The 17232-nt window shown below is 42.3% G+C and overlaps 1 protein-coding gene across 4 annotated transcripts in view; it reads right to left on the bottom strand.

The window, feature by feature from the left end:
- Positions 1-17232, bottom strand: part of Otud7a (OTU deubiquitinase 7A) — a 177074-nt gene that overhangs the window by 51121 nt on the left and 108721 nt on the right. For all 4 annotated transcript variants that reach the window (XM_070043096.1, XM_070043098.1, XM_070043097.1 and 1 more), the window contains 2 exons: positions 12202-12296; positions 10317-10471 (listed from right to left, as the gene is read on the bottom strand). In XM_070043096.1, coding sequence (XP_069899197.1) covers positions 10317-10467 — 151 coding nt within the window. In that variant the 5' untranslated portion in view covers positions 10468-10471; positions 12202-12296. The remainder of the gene's footprint in view (positions 1-10316; positions 10472-12201; positions 12297-17232) is intronic.

Raw genomic sequence — 17232 nt, 5'->3', positions numbered from 1 at the left:
ACTTTCCTTAACAGAAAGGAAACGAGGGAAATAAGAGCTACTTAATTGATCACAACAACAAAAGGAAACTCACCACAAATGGTACCAATGGGTTTCAGTTTGTTTTCAAGAGTATTTAAATACACTCATCTATCTAAAAAAAGAATATCAAGTCTGATCAATGAAAGGCTATTTATGGTTTGATCATTTCCTGTCAAAAATGCCTAGACTTTAATTAAAATTTTTTTTGGATCTTCAAATAGTTGTGCAAGAATGTTACATATAACAAGTCTATTTAAAAATGTCTAAGCTGGGCACTTGTGGCTCACACCTGTAATACTAGCTACTCAGGAGGCTGAGATCTGAGGATCACGGTTCAAAGCCAGTCTGGGAAATAAAGTCTGTGAGACTCTCTCTGTGAGATGCTTTTATCTCCAGTTAACCACCAGAAAACTGAAGGTGGTGCTGTGGCTCAAAGTGGTAGAGCATTAGCCTTGAACAAAAACTGCTCAGGGACAGCACCCATTCTCTGAGTTCAAGCCCCATGATCACCACCCACCCACCACCAAAATGTCTAGTTGGCATGCAGTGGCTTAATGGTAGAACATGTGCATAGTGTACACAGGCCCTGGGTTCAATTCCTGGCATAAGCGCGCGTGCGCATGCGCGCGCGCACACACACACACACACACACACACACACACACACACACACACACAGAAGCCTATAATCCCTAGCTACTCTAGAGGCAAAGATCAGGGGATTGGGATTCAAGACCGGCCTGGGCGGAGAAGTTCTAGAGACCCCATCTCACTCAATAGCTGGATGTGATGGTACCATCTTGTCATCCCAGTTATAGGGAAAGTACACAGTTGGGTGCAGTGGTGCAATCCTGTCATCCCTAGTGACACAGAAGCACAGTTAGGAGGAGTGCAGCCCAGAACCACTGAGGCATAAAAGGCAAAAAGAGTCTGAAGGCATGGTCCAAATGGTACAGTGCCTGTCTAGCATGCATGAGGCCATAGGTTCTATCCCCAATACTAGCATAAAGAAAAAAATAGTCTGTTGTAACAACAGAATTCTCCTCACTGGGGACAAAATAGTAGGAAGTGCCCAATGGGTAGGCTCATCTTGGTTTGTATACCTTCTGACAAGGCAGTGACAGCCCTGGTCAAAGGCCATCAGACCGCCCATGTCTTCTGCCTCCTGCATGAGATTCAGTCACCAGGCTGCTCATGCTTCACAGCCATCCTCTGATCACAGCTGGATGAGATTGGAACCATACATTCTGGTGAAATGGTGGAGAGAGGAAAGGAAAGAGAGAGAAGGGGGGAGAGAGATGGAGAGAGAGAGGGAGTGGGAAAGGAAAAGAGAAATGGGAGGAAGAGAGAGGGAGAGGAAAGAGAGACAGAAGGAGAAAGAGACAGAAGGAGAATGAGAGACAGATGAAGAGAGAAGTGGGAGAGGGAGAGAGGGAGAGAGACAAAGAGAGGAGAGGGAGAGAGAGATGGGGGAAAGAAAGAGGGCGAGAGAGAGGGAATGGGAGAGGGAGAGGGAGAGACAGAGCACTCTAGTCACATGCACCTGGTATTTGTGGCTGTGAGATGGATTATTTTCATGTTAATCAGAAGAGTGAGCACTCTGGTGGCCACCCTGTGTGTGTGTCACCTTAGGGTGATTCGCAGAGCCAAAGCATCTGAGGTAGCCATGGATATGGTGGTCTCCAGGTAGCGATCCTCTGGGCTCTTCCCACCTCTGCCACCTCTGTCAGATACATGGAAAGCTTCCTCATGCTGCTATGTCTAATTGAAGGGATGGAGTCTTGCTATATTGTCCAGGCTGGCATTGAATTCCTAGGCTCAAGTGATCTTCCTGCTTCACGCTACTGAGTAGCTGGGACTACAGGTATGTGCCACGACCCCTGGCTTTTTCCTCTGTATATATATATATAGTGAAAATACCGTACAGAGGGGTTGCAATTACATGGGCAAGATAATGAGTACATTTCTTATCAAGCATTGTAGCCTCCTCCTTTGTTTCCCCTTCCCATCCCTTCCCATCCCCCACCCCCTCCCCCACTCCACTCCCCCTAACTTAGTTGCCATTGTTCCCCTTAGTTTTGCCAATTCCACAGGAAGAGTGTGAAAAATAATTATTGTAGGGCCATGTGAAATGTTAGCTTCCTGTCAATAGTCTTTCTAAATGCGACCTGGCCATACTGCTCAGGAATTTTTTTCTATGGGTTACAATATAAGTGATTCACGTGTTTGCTGAAAGAATATTTTGGTAGAGCTACAAAAGCTGATCAAGATGCGTTGTATACATAAATTGCTTTGTTAAATGGCAAAAAATTCACTACATATCCTAAAAATTAAGAATTGAAGGAAAGGGTGGGTTGGTTGCGAGGGGTGAGAAGAATGTTGAATGGGTGACATTGATCAAGATATATTGTGTTTATAAACTGCTGTGTGAAATGGTAACTCCTTTGTACAACTACCTAATGACAATAATAATGATAATAAGAATAAATGATAATAAACCAAAAGCTGAACCTCACTGTTACTGCAAATGAATGTGTTGCTTTCTCCCTAGGTAGGGAGCAGACACTTCATAAACAACTTGTGGGCTTAGCTCCCACTCAAAACATCTTCCTAATTAACTCCTAATAGATGGCTGGTGGCCAGACAGAGTCTAGCACATGGTTGTTAGCTATAAGGTCGCTGTTTTGAATACTTTTTGCAGTCTTCCAGAGTATGATTTCATGTGAAAATAAGCTAATTAGCCACATCATAAGCGGGTTTACTGACACATTCCTCCAGTGGTTAGTGAAAACTTCTGATTTTGTTCTGTACATGGAGTGCTGTGAAGGTCCAGAAGGGCTATGGATAAGAGGCCACATGTTAGATGAGTTGGATTTGCAAAAGTATTTCAGGGACATGAGGAACTTCAAATGCTGGTTCCTAATGTATGGTGGTAGGTTCTGCTATGTTCTGATCACTGCTTCAGGGGAATTAATTGGCCTCAGCTTACTTTCTAAATGCCTCCTTAGCTAGATATCATATACTATATCAATAGTAATATATTATTAATATGTAGTATATTAACATAATATATAGTATTTTATGTATTAGACTATGTAGTATATATTATATTATGTATTATACAATGTATTACGCAATGGTATCATATAGTATACACTATATTAATTAGTATATATATTATATAATATATAACAATTTATATAATATATAAATGCCAATCTATATAAAATGCTGGTAGTAGGGTTTGAACTCAGAACATGGTGTTTGCTCAGATGATGCTCTACCATTTGAGCTATACCTCCAGCATGGCTTTTTGCTGGTTATTTTTGGAGATGGAATCTCTCAGACTTTTCTGCCCAGCTGGCTTCAAACTGCAATCCTCTGGGCCTCAGCTTCTAGAGTAGTTAGGAGTAAAGCACCTGGCTGAGGTATCACATTTAAAGAGCCTAGTGTCTGACATGTAAGTGTCCCTACATGCTAGATCTAGAAGAGAGCAATTCAGAGGCTCCAAACACAAGGACGTGTTGAGGAGAGAGAAATGCTAATTACCCTGGATTGGATTCATGCACATTGGTGCATGAATTCATGGCATTGGTGTCATGCCATGGGCCTTCCAGGTTCAAGAACCATGAGGAAAAGTAATCCTCTGTTCTTTATAACTCTCTGTCTCGGCACTCTGCTATAGCAGCAGAAAATGGACCGAGACAGGGGATATCACAAGTTTTTGGGACACACCTGTTTCATTTCAGGGCCTCTTTGGCCAATGGAGACATGAAGGAAATGGGAGGTGGGGAGGATTACCTTCCATTTGGGGGTGATCTGTGTTTATTTCTTGTTGGACTTCCTGTATCCTGCTGTCTTAACCTGTCTCCTGATTGAAGTACAGAGAAGGGACAAGTACCTTTTATGCAGCTTTGACCCTCAAGGCAATTTTTTTTATCAGTCATAGAGCTTAAACTCAGGGCCTGGGTGCTGTCCCTGAACTCTTTTGCTCAAGACTAGTGCTTTACTACTTGAGCCACAGCTCCACTTCTGTTTTTTTAGGTGGCTCATTGGAAATAAGAGTCTCATAGACCTTCTTGCCCAGGCTAGCTTCGACCTGTGATTCTCAGCTGCCTGAGTAGCTAGGATTGCAGGCATGAGCCACCAGCACCGGGCTCAAGGCAGTTTTTTAAATCCTATAGACAACCTCCTCTTATCCATTATGAGATGTATTATTTGTACCCTCCCAGCACATTTTTCTGAGGCCTGCCTAAGAAAACATTACATTTTAAAAAGCATTGGCATTTATAGAAATCTTGATCCAAATAGCTTGATGTCTCAAGGAACCTACCCTCCACGTGGAATCACAGTGGGATCAGCAGGCATGCCCCAGTCCACGTGAGATGAGCAAGTCACCTCTCTCCCATTGTAGTCATGACAACAGATTAGCTATTGACTCACTCTTACTATAAAGGCCATTATCACAATGTCAGAAGATAGTCACTAGCTCATGCCTATAATCCTAGCTACTTGGGTAGCTGAGATCAGGGGGATCACAGTTATGGGCCAGCTTGGGCAGAGAAAGTTCGAGAGATCTCCGGCTCCACAGGAAAAACTGGGCCTGGTTTTGAATGCCTGTTACCTCAGCTAAGGCAGGAAGTACAAATAGGAGTGCGGAAGTCCAGGCTTACTCAGTCAGAAAAGCAAGCCTCTATCTCAAAAATAACCAGAGCAAAAGGAACTGGAGGCGTAGTTCAAGTGGTAAAAGTGCCTGACTAGCAAGCATAAAGCTCTGAGTTTCAACCCCAGTAATGCAAAAAACAAACAAAATCCCCAAACAAGCAAAAAGCAAAACAACCCCCCCAAGCCCACAAAAATATCAAAGGGCAATAATTGTGGTGAAGATGTGGAAGAAAGGGAACTCTTGCATGCTGTTGGCTGTAATGTAAATGAGTGCAGCAATTATGGAAGACCATATGGAGTATGCACGTAAGAGAGTAAAAGTAATTACCACGATTGGTAATCCCACTGCTGGGTACAGATCCAAAGGAAGTAAAATCAGTATGTGGAGGAGACATCTGCACTCCTATGCTGATCGAAGCAGTATTCACAACAGTCAAGATAAGAAATCAGTTCAAGTGACTAGCAACTGACAAATGGGTAAAAAAGCAGGTGTGTGTGGGGGGTACACAGGCACAGTGGAAAATTATTGAATCCTGAAAAATAAAATCCTGTTACTTGTGACACCATGAAAGAACCTGGAGGGTTGTATGTGAAGTGAAACAAATCAGGCATAGAAAGACAAGGACCACATGGTCTTGACTCATGCAAGGATACCAGTATTCTTAAAGAAAAAAAAAGTTAAAAATAGTGGATGTGAAGTGTTCTCACTACGGAATGGTAGGTTAATTATCTAGGGATAAGCACTGTGTGATGTGAATATATAAACACATACATCTGTACCTATGTATACTTGGAAACAGTTTTTGTCCATCAGTTTACAAATAAATGTAAACAATGCAGATGAAGGAAGGAGGTCACTATCAATGCCACACAGACCTAGTGGGGACTTTGTCCCCTGTCCTCATGTCCCCATGTGAATCAGTTCAGCCTCAGACCCACAAGTGGGTATTTATTGCCGAAGGAGTCCTCCAGCAACTCCCAGGAAGCAGCAAAGAGATCTCTCTTGCTCAGGAAGTGTGTGGAAATCCCTCATTCCTATCCTTTTCTTTTTGTCTGAATCTTTCTACCCCACCACCCCTCCCTCACCCCAATACTCTGGGTCCTGGCCGCAAGAAATTCTGTGTCAGCAATTGTGGGGATGTCTCTGGCTGGGGGAACTTTCCTCTCCGACCACACGATCTGTGGTCGCTAGAGGGCAGAATAATTCCTTCATCTCGTTTCTCCCTGGCTCTGGACTGCCCAGCTCTCACCAGCTGTAGACAAGTGAAGTAGGAAAATAAGCCCCTGGGATGGAACTGGAAATGTGGAGTTGGTGGTAAGAGATTCTGCAGGTGCTGGAGTCTGAGAAAGCGAACTCTTTAAAGCTGTTCATGAACTCTGAGCTGCACCGGTTGGAATATGATGCTGAAAAAGCAATGTGTAAATGGGCCACAGGCCACTGTAAATTCACAGAGTGGCCGCTAGGAGGCTCTCCAGGGAGACAGAGTCAAACAGCTTCTCAGCCTTGATATAGGAGCTATGTTTATGTCTAAATTCCAAGATACTTTTATAAAACAAAGTTAATGAGGTTCACTGTAAGAGCCAAACAACAAAGAGAACCTCAAATCATAACTTTCAAAATATCTTGTATGCAATTTAAGTTTACTCGATCTCCCAAACTTAAAAATGCCCACAAAACACATAACCAGAGAAATCTTAGTAACTGCATTAGTATGAAACACTCTCAAAAGTTTCAGGAAAGAAACAGAAGATCAGAAGAAGAACCAAGTAGAAAAGTTAGATTTTTTTTTTCTCCAAAAACCAAATAAACACAAAGGAAAATGAAATACTCCCTAGAGGGCTGAATAACAGAATGGGGATGGCGGAAGAAAGAGCTGGTACATTTGTGGATAGATTGGTGGAAATGATCTAATTTGAACAAGATGTGAAAAAAAGATTGGGGGAGGAAGTGAATAGTTCAAAGAGGAGTGGAAGAAAGTGTGGAGCAGAAAAAAATATTTAAAGAAGAAGCTTAAAGGTAGGAAGATAACCATACTGTTAAAGCCAGCCATCATGAATGGGCTACTATGAATGAGCTGCCATGAATGAACCGCCATAAAGGTAGCTGCCACTCAGGACAGGAGATTTCCTTTTCTTAAAATTTCTCTGCTCCAACTTAGTGGAAAAACCTGCCACGCTCCTGGATTGGGAGGATCAACATCGTGAAAATGGCAATACTTCCAAAGGCTATCTACAAATTCAATGCAATACCTATCAATATTCCAACCTCATCCTTCAATGAAATAGAAGAAGCAACCCAAAAATTCATATGGAACAATAAAAAGACCCCGAATAGCAAAAACGATCCTTAACAGAAAGAACAGTGCTGGAGGATTATCAATACCAAATTCCAATCTCTACTACGAAGCCATAGTAATTAAAACAGTTTGGTACTGGCACAAGAACAGACCTGAGGACCAATGGAATAGAACTGAAGACCCAGATATGAACCCACAGACCGATAGCCATCTAATCTTTGATGAGAGAGCTAAAAATAGAATGGAAGAAAGACAGCCTCTTCAGTAAATGGTGCTGGCAAAATTGGTTAATCACCTGTAGAAAACTAAAGCTAGATCCTTATATATCACTCTGCACCAGAAACAACTCCAAATGGATCAAAGACCTCGAAGTCAAAGCAGACACTCTGAAAACATTACAGCACGGAATAGGAGAAGCCCTAGGGCTCCTTGGCACCGGCCGAAATTTTCTTAATAGAGACCCAGAAACACAACAAATCAAAGAAAGGTTGGACAAATGGGATTGCATAAAACTGCAGAGCTTCTGCAAGGCAAAGGACATAGCTAGCAAGATAATAGAAAGCCCATGAACTGGGAGAAGATCTTCACTAGCCATACAACGGACAAAGGTCTCATATCTAAAATATATTTAGAACTCAAAAAATTAAATCCCCCAACAACTCCTCAAATGAACTGCCTGATAAATAAGTGGGCTAAAGACTTAAAAAGAAACTTCTCTGAAGAGGAAATAAGAAAGACCAATAGACACACGAAGAAATGCTCAACCTCTCTAGACATAAAAGAAATGCAAATCAACATTGAGATTCCACCTTACCCCAGTTAGAATGGCTATAATCAAGAAATCTAATAATAACAGATGCTGGAGGGGATGTGGCCAAAAGGGAACCCTACTGCATTGTTGGTGGGAATGTAAACTTGTTCAACCACTTTGGAAAGCAGTATGGAGGTTCCTCAAAAGACTCCACATAAAGCTCCCCTATGACCTAGCAATCCCACTTTTGGGCATTTACCCAAATGACCACAAACAAGGCTATACTAAAGCTACTATGTTTATCGCAGCATTATTTACCATAGCTAAGATATGGAACCCACCCAGATGCCCCTCAGTAGATGAAAGGATCAAGAAAATGTGGCATATATACAAAATGGAATTCTATGCCTCTATCAGAAAGAAAGATATCACCCCATTTATTAGGAAATGGAAAGACCTGGAAAAAATTATATTAAGTGAAGTAAGCCAGGCCCAAAGAAACATAGGTCCCATGGTTTCCCTTATTTTCAATAACTAGTATATGTCTAGGACAAGCAAAAAACGTCAAAAGCTATGTATATTTGACCATATAAGATGATGTTAAGCGAGATGAACCCCGAGACAGGGACACAAGTGGTTTTTTCTTGTTTGCTATTGTTTTTAACATACTTATAATGTACTATGTGATTTTTTTTTCTTTGGTATGTTCCTCTCCCACAGTATAACCCCTGTTTTCACTGTATTTGATTCTGTTGTCCTGCATCTTGTATATACATTTTTCTAATTTGGGGAGGGGAAGGGAAAAAACAAAATGCTTACATAGGGATACAGGTTGATCCATTGTAACAATGAGACGTACAACTATGTTGAAAATGAACCTTACAACTTGGTGGGGAGGGAGGAGTTGGGGAAGGAAGAGATGGTAGGGGAAAACCAAAGGAGGAGGTAACAATACTCGATAGGAAATGTACTCATTACCTTACTCATGTAATTGTAACCCCTCTGTACAGTATCTTTACAATAAAAAATATATTTAAAAAAAGAAGAGGCTGAAAGGTAGGAAGATAACCACCCTGTGGAAGCCAGACACCATGAATGTGCTGCCATGAATAAGCTACCACTCAGGACAGATTTCCTTTTCTTAAAATTTCTCTGCTCCATAAGTATAAATTACAAGGTGCAGAATCAGTAAATAGTCAAGTACCAGTATTTATCACAACTTCTAATATTCACAATCACTCTGTGTGTGTGTGTGTGTGTGTGTGTGTGTGTGTGTGTGTGTGTGTGTGTGTGTGTGTGTGTGTGTGTGTGTGTGTGTGTGTGTGTGTAGGTGCCAGAGTTGGTATGGAGGACAAAGGTAAAGGGTAAGGGGAGAAAGTTTCCTTACATCTCACAGGACATAGGGAGGTCCAGCCTCCTTCCTAACCCATGGGTCCATCAGAGGCTCACTTATCTGGCCCACAGCAGCCGTGGAGCCTGGTAGAGGCCATTGCATAATATGAGTGGGAGGTGAGATTCACATATATCACAGATATTCCCTCAGCTCATTTTATTCTCAACTCCAAGTTGGTTTGGAACTATGGGATTTCCTCATCATCTTAGCTTTCCATCAGATTGAAAAGCTATCCTCATCTACATGCATCTGGAGTAATTCTTCCTTAAGTGATTGTGTTTCACTAGTTTTGAAAATTGTAACTTAAACATCTCAAGCAGAAAATATTAAGAAAAAGATTCTTCCTTTCACTCCGTGGTCCTAAGTGATACTGGGCTCTTCCAAGTTTTCTGTCTATCAACACCATCATTCCCTCCCCCCCTCTCCTCCCCCCGAAAAAAAGGAAAAAAAAGAATCAAAGCTGTACTAAGTAAATCCAACTTAGAGACCGAATCTGACCTTTAATATCTAGTCTGTTTTGATCATGGCTGAGTAAATATCTGAGTAAACATGATGTGCATTTTTTGTTCACACATCAAATGGTGCTTTTACTTGAAAAGACTGAAATGCGCTTTGATTTCTTTTTGTGTTGGTACAGGGGTTTGAACTCAGGGCCTCATATTCTTGCTTAGCTCTTTTTGAACAAGTCTAGCACTCTACCACTGGAGCCACACCTCTAGTTCCCATTTCGATTTCTTGCTGATGAATTATTTCCAACTATCTTATGGACTATGAGGTTATTTTTTCCCCACCATAACTTTAGCCTAAGACATTTTTTTTGTCTCAGCTAAGAGTCATAAAATTGAGATATCCAATTAAAGTACTTTCCAGAATGTTCTTATAGTTTCTAATCCACCCAATGTATTTTCTTTCAACATGATTAACGATACATTTTTGACTAAATATCTTTAAGAGTTAACTGGTCTGTGCTTTATGCACTTTTATTTACTGCAGAGAGCGCAGTGATCAATAGATCACACAGACCAGAATCACTAAATCATTTCATTTCTCATGAACATTTTCTTCCATTTTGGACATGGCCAAATACTGTGCAGTTGATATGACCGTCAGGTCATGGAACTCCTTTGCCCTGGGTGAGAGGGAGGTCAGGCCTGAGTGGGAGATGGGGAGGAGATGAGGAGCTCCATTACCTTCCAGCAGATCTCTAGCCAGACCAGGTTCTGCTCCCGTGGACCGAACAAAGTCTGACAGGACTGCGTCCATATCAAGCGTCATAGGATCATGTAGAAGTGCTGCCCAGCACTCGGCCGAGGTGGGGTTTGGAAGCAGGCTAGAAACCATCCATCTGCAAGAGACAAGAGAGGGCATCTCATTATGGAGAGCATGGACCTGAGAGCAGCCACACATGGGCAGCAAGCCACCGCCACCAACTTTTGAGCAGCTTTTGAATTGCTTTGGGAGGATGGCTGCCGCATTCCTCATGGAAGATATTCCATCATAAATATCCAACTAAAGTATCATTCCTCTGTACATGGCAGCCAACTCGGGGTGCTAGGGTCTGTATGTCTGTGTGTCTTCTCCACCCTCCACTTTATATGCTGGGACCTAACCTCCAGGTGATGTCAGGAGGCGGGGCCTGTGGGAGGTGACCAGGTTGTGAGGGTGGAGGACTCATGATGGGATTCGTGCCCTCAAAAGAGCGATCCTTGCTCCTTCTGCCATGTGAGGACAGCAAGAAGGTGCCATCTGTTAGCCAGGAAGTGGCATATAACAAACATGCTGATGCCTTGATCTGGGACTGTAAGCCTCTAGGACTAGGAGAAATAACTTCCTGTTGTGTTTAAGCCTCTTGGTTTGTGGTATTTTATAATAGCGGCCCCGATGGACCAAAGGCAAGGGAATATTACTAATGCCAAAGTCTTCCATGTCACCTGTCAATTCTAACAACCACCAATAGGAAAGAAAATAAAGACTGGATTGTTTGAAACAATCAAACATATAGAGAGGGTAAATTTAGCAAAATGAGATTTCTAATTCTCCTCTGAGTTATAGTGACATGTAACTACGTTAACCTCCCCATTATGTGCATTTCCCTACATCCCTAAGCCCTCCCTTGGCTATTAGGAGAGACTCTGGGGTCAGAAAATTTGCTGAAGATGACTTCTAAAATTAATCTGCTGTCTCCCTGAGAGTTATCATACTCAGGGTAATAGCCCAACAAAATTCACGAGAAGTCAGGTTTCCTAAGAACGATTACAATCAGAGGACTACACTGGCATCCAGGAGCTGGACTGCGGGCTGTCTGCAAGAGCCAATTGCTAGGGAAAAGCAGCCTTTACCAGCAATAAAAGGGTGGCTCTTATCAGTAAAGCAGTCTGGGGGACCACCATTGGTTTCAGTCATGGCTGATAAAGTACAAATGTACCCCACAGTGTGCAGATGAGAGGTCATCACCCCTATGGCCCATAGTAGGCCAAATGTAGTCCTCTACTTGTTTTTGTAAATGAAGTTTTATTGGAACACAATCATGTCTTTACATAATGACTATGGTAGCTTTATACATGGTTTGCTTTGGTAGTAAAAATCTCCAAAAAAACCCCCCACCCCTGAACGTATTTACTTACTATTTGGGTCTTTATAGAAAAAGCCTGTTGACTCTAAGAGGGAAACCTTTATGCTAGTGGGTATGTCATTAATTTTTCACCCCGTGAGTGAGTTTAAATTTCCTCCAGTGGTGAATGGCCTTTGTTTCTTCTTAGGTGATCGCTACAGCTGGTCTGTGCTCAGTGGATGGGCTCTGTGGCACTTGCTGGAGCTTTAGAATGAGCATGTTAGTCTAATTTGAACCCAGATTTACCTATGACCAGCTGTGCCAGGTTGGTTCAACCTCTCAGGTCAACCTGTGCCTCTGTCAGAAGACAACAAATAAAAGAGGCTCACGTCACGGCAAAGACCAGAGGAGCTATGCCTTTGGGCAAGGAAGGCTGGAGTCTTGGGCTATCCATTGCCATTACACCGTCTTGCACACGGCTACCATCTGGTTGGTAGAGTTAAAAAGTAAGAACATGATTTGACCTGATGTATAGGGTACCAATTAGGAAATTGCCTTCTTCCTTCCCTCCATTCACTAGAACTTCGGCCCAGAGAGTGTCTTCTTTGGTCACTGCCACCTGGGGGAGAAACCAGAGAACAAGGTCTTGTTATTCTCCTTATCTTAGAGACCAGGCTTGGGTGTCACATGGAGAATGTGCTTTGTTTCCCTGATACAGGAGTCTACATCTGGGGCGGGGCCAACTGCTCGACGCAGGCCCTCTGCCTCCCAGGGTGCTCCAGGTACTCGCTGGCCAGCTGGCCTTCACCTCCCACATTTCACTGAGCAACTGCATTTCAATGAGTGTACAGTGTCACATTATCGAGCTGTCAGAAACGTTACGAGTAATCATCACATCAGTGCATTCAATCTCAGTTACCGTGGTAAAATGTATATAATGTGAAATCTACCATTTAACGATTGTAAAGCTCACAGTTCAGCGAGATTTCGAGTGCTTTCCCACTGTTGTGCAGTCATCACCGCCATCTCTCTCCAGAAGGGTTTCATCTTTCTGAATTGAAAACATTTTATTAAATCCTCCCTTCTCCAGTCCCTGGCAACTTTTATTTTGTCTCTGAAGTTGATGACTCTAGGTACCTCATATAATGGAATCACACAGCGTTTTCCTTTTGTGTCTGGCTCATTGCATTTAGTATCATGTCTTCAAGGTTCATCCCATTGTTACAGCCAGGCTCAGAATTCTCTTGCTCTTCAAGTCTGAGTGATATTCCATTCTGTGTATATGCCACCATCCAACCACTAGGTTCATCTGGTTGCTGGGACTCATGAGATCTTATCTGTTTGGTGACCCTGATGGGTATCTACCAACAAAAGATTGAAGACTTGTACTCACATCTATTCTCTATCTGTCCCTAGTGCAAGGTACATGCAGATGAAAGAAGGGATGTGCTTAAAATGAATGTGTGTGGCTAGAAGCTACTGTGCAAATCTGCCTCAACACGTTGCTCTTTAGTCTAACACTGCTACCACTACCACAGCCAACACCTCACTTTTGTACCCCCAAGATGATAGAGGAGAAGCTGAATGAATGGGGACACTGGATCCTGATCTCCTCAGGCCCTCACCCTGCTGCTCCATGGCCAAAGTGTACTATTGTGCCTTGTTGGTTTTAGTGGCTCGAGTCTGTTTCCATGTCTAGCTTCTGTTTCTTTGCCTACCTATTGATCCTGGCATTTTGACAGATTATCTCTGAGACTTGGCATCCAACCTGGGGGAGTGGGGTGTCAAGTTGTCTCCCTGTGACTTTGTGAGGAAGCAGCAGCACTGTGTGGGGACTGGGGATGGCTCTGGAATCAATCCTGGGGCTGAAGTGTCTTTGCTATTTACTGTCTGTATGCCTTAGGCAGGCTACTTTGCCTCTCTGTGCCTGTTTCTCAAGCCATAGACATGGAATAATAATAGTATCACAGGGATGAAATTTTAGGTATTGGGTGTTAAAGTGTATGGGTCCAGACTACATACACAGTAAGCACCAGCCATTGCTGAATTCTCTGCAGGGACCCTAGATCTTCCCTTTTCAAGTGTCCACGGAACACATTTTTTTTCTTACACTGTTTTCCAGAGTCTTGAGTTTATTGATGGCTCCTATTGTGTCCTGTGGCCTTTGTACCTCCTGTAAATTTGCACTTGATGAGATGCAGGCTCAGTTTTGGGCTCATTTTGGTACTATCTTTTCTATCAAGTGGTACCGAATGTTTAACTATCTCCGCTTGTGATAGAAGCAGCCACTCATGACCATTACCTAGAACAACCAGCAGTTCATTATGAGCAGCACAGACTGATAGCCGAATTGTTTCCTTCCTTCTCCATTTATCAGCTGGAATTCTTATATAGGAAAAAAACTTGCACTCATCTCCATTTGGTCATCCAGTGACAGATTTCAAGTAGAAAAGGCAAGATAAATGCTTTGTTTACACTTTTCACCTCATTTTATTGGATGAATTGGCATGCTAGGTTTCTCCAATGATTGTCAACTTGTTTTCTTTCTTTAAAAAATATCCTTTTCACTGAGTGCTGGTACTCGGTACTCACACTTGTAATCCTAGCTACTCAGGAGGCTGAAATCTGAGGATCAAGGTTCAAAGCCAACCCAGGCAGGGAAGTCTATGGGACTTTTATCTCCAGTTAACCAACAATAAGCAAGAAGTGGAACTGTGGCTAAAGTGGCAGAGTGCCATTCTTGAGTGTAAAAGCTAAGGGACAGTATCCAGGTTCTGAGTTCAAGCCCCACTACCAGCACATGCATGTGCGTGCTTGTGCGCACGTGTGTGTGCGCATGCGCGCGCACACACACACACACACACGCCAAGTTGTTTCCAGTGGTAAATTGCTTCCTAGTATATGTAAGGCACTGGTTTTTATCCCAAGCAGGCACTGCAAAGAAAATCATTTTGTACTCATGGATTTGAACATGTTTGACACATTTCCATCCACCCAGTACATAAGTAGTTGTCATCGTTACTGGTAGTTCAATTTGTCTCTTTTTATCCAATGAGAGCCTCTTCTAGGTGACTCCAGCATCCTGGGCCAAGTCGCCTTGACCTCAGTATGGCCATCAAGGGGTGACAAGATGGTTCAGACTCCTTCTCCATTATGTCAGATCTAGGATCTGACATTTCTTCAAGGAACCCTGAGTCTTCTTTTTAATGAACATGTTGTTATTATTATTTTTTAAGACTACAGTCTGGGAGCTTCGTGTGCCCAATAATACCAGATTAGTCACTGTTTGTAGGATCTCCTAGTGGATGGAACCATACAATATGCTTGTTTCAAGACAAAATACCTCTTGTATTTCTTCAAATCAAATGGAAGACTTCAGGGTTTTTTCAGTTTCACTAATTGTTTTATACATGGATTTTCCTAATCCTTATTTGAAAGAATACCAGGGATGACAGAATATTATACAATTACTCCTATGATATACACAATAATAAACCACAAATACCAATATGATGATTACTACAAAGTTTCAAGTTTGCTGCTTATTTATAGTATCTATTTCTTTGGTCTTAAGTATATCCCACTATGGAGAAATAAATAAACTAATGTATTAAAAAAAAACCCCAAAACTTTGGGCCAGGCACTGGTGGCTCATGTCTGTAATCCTAGGTTCTCAAGAGGCCAAGACCAAGAGGATTGTGGTTTGAAGCCAACCTGGGCAGACAGATCTGTGAGACTTTCTCCAATTAACCAATAAAAATCCAGACTATAGGTCTAGCTTTGCTGAAATCTGAAGATTTCAGCCTCCTAAGTAGCTAGAATTGCAAATGTGAGCCTTAGCTGCTTGCCTGAGCTTTTGGGTTTTGAGCAATTCACAGGTGAGAAATATTTTCTCACTGTATTTTTAATCTGCATTTCTCTTATTATATGTGAAATTGAGCATTTCAACAATGCCTAAGAACCTTTACCATTTGAAGTTTTACAAACTATATGGTTCTCTAGTGAATTCCCTCATTCAAATACTGTTTCGGACTTTTTTTCCCTACAAGTATTAGCTCATTATATAGTCAGGATAACAATCGTTCCTCTAGAATAAATTAGGAATTGATAAAAAAATCTTTCTGTGATTGATATCTCTTTATGTAAGTGTTAAATTCAGCTTGTTAAATTTTTTTTTTTTTTGGTCCAGTCGTGGGGCCTGAACTCTGGGCCTGGGTGCTGTCTCTCAGCTCTTCAGCTCAAGGCTAGCGCTCTACCACTTGAGCCACAGCACCACTTCCGGCTTTTTTCTTTTTGCTTATGTGGTGCTGGGGAATCGAACCCAGGGCCTCATGCATGCAAGGCAAGCGCTCTACCACTGAGCCACCTTCCCAGCCCAAGCTTGTTAAATTTTAAGATGCTTTATGTTGACATTGTTAGTTTTATCCCCACCTTTGGTCCTCAGCTCCACTCATACCTGAGCTCCTCCCCGCCCTAGAGATCACGCCATACAGCTGGCCACTCCCTCTCTCTGCCCAGATCCACCTGTGAACACATTTACCCCACTTGCTCCCCCCTTCCCCAGATCTACTTGCCACCGGGATAGGGACAGATGCCATGAACTCCCTCTCTGGGGGAGATATGGCCCCTCTAATAAACCTTATAATAATCTTTCTCCTGTGCCTGCCTGCCTCTGCGTGGTCCCCTGGGATGGTCGGGAAGGATTCCTACAGACATCATGCATTAGATGAATCTATGAGTTTATGTGCAACTGTTGTCAGGTTTTACAGTTAGCATTATACCCCTAAATAAGAAAGCTCAAAGTTTTCTTTTCCTGTTCAGCATTCAGCAATTACATGAGTAGTACTGGGGGCATTTGGTACTTGGATGATTGGTGGATTTCCTAGAAAAGCAACTGGTTTTTTCTGTTTCCTTTGTAGGTGGAGCTCTCCTACAACTTTAACTTTTTATCCCATGGGAATCACTCTTTTACAGAAACAGTAAGTTTCTATCTCTATAGAGGTCAATTAAAAAAAAAAAAGCCAGTCCTTGAATTTGAATTCATGGCTTAGGTGCTGCTCCTCAAGCTTTCTTGCTCAAGGTCAGCATTCTACCACTTGAGCCACAGCTTCATTTCCAGCTTTTGATTGTTAACTGGAGATAGGAGTCTCAAAAACTTTCCTTCCTGGGGCTGGCTTCAAATTGAGATCCTCAGATCTCAGTCTCCTGAATCATTAAGATTACAGGAGTGAGCCACTGGCGCCTGGCATAGGAGTCAATTTCATAAGATTGTATTTCCTAGAGATTTATTCATTTTCAATAAAACCGAGTTAAAATAATTAACTATTCAAAAGTTCCCCACAGGCCAAAATCTTTTCTTTATCTAAGTGAGAAAAATAAAATTCTAGTAATCACAGAACATTCTTAAATAACACCGCTGTCCTATGTGCTTTCTGGGTAAGGTCACCCCTCATATGGATGACAAGTCCACAGGGTGAGTAGCTTTGCTCAACTTTACAGAAGCTCAGAGATTCCAGTGGTGGAGTTAGGATTTACATGCAGACCTGCTTTGATCC

This window comes from Dipodomys merriami, unplaced genomic scaffold, assembly GCF_024711535.1.
Source record: "Dipodomys merriami isolate MVZ:Mamm:240054 unplaced genomic scaffold, mDipMer1.0.p SCAF_33, whole genome shotgun sequence".
Taxonomy (NCBI): domain Eukaryota; kingdom Metazoa; phylum Chordata; class Mammalia; order Rodentia; family Heteromyidae; genus Dipodomys; species Dipodomys merriami.
This window is presented reverse-complemented; position numbering and strand designations above follow the sequence as displayed.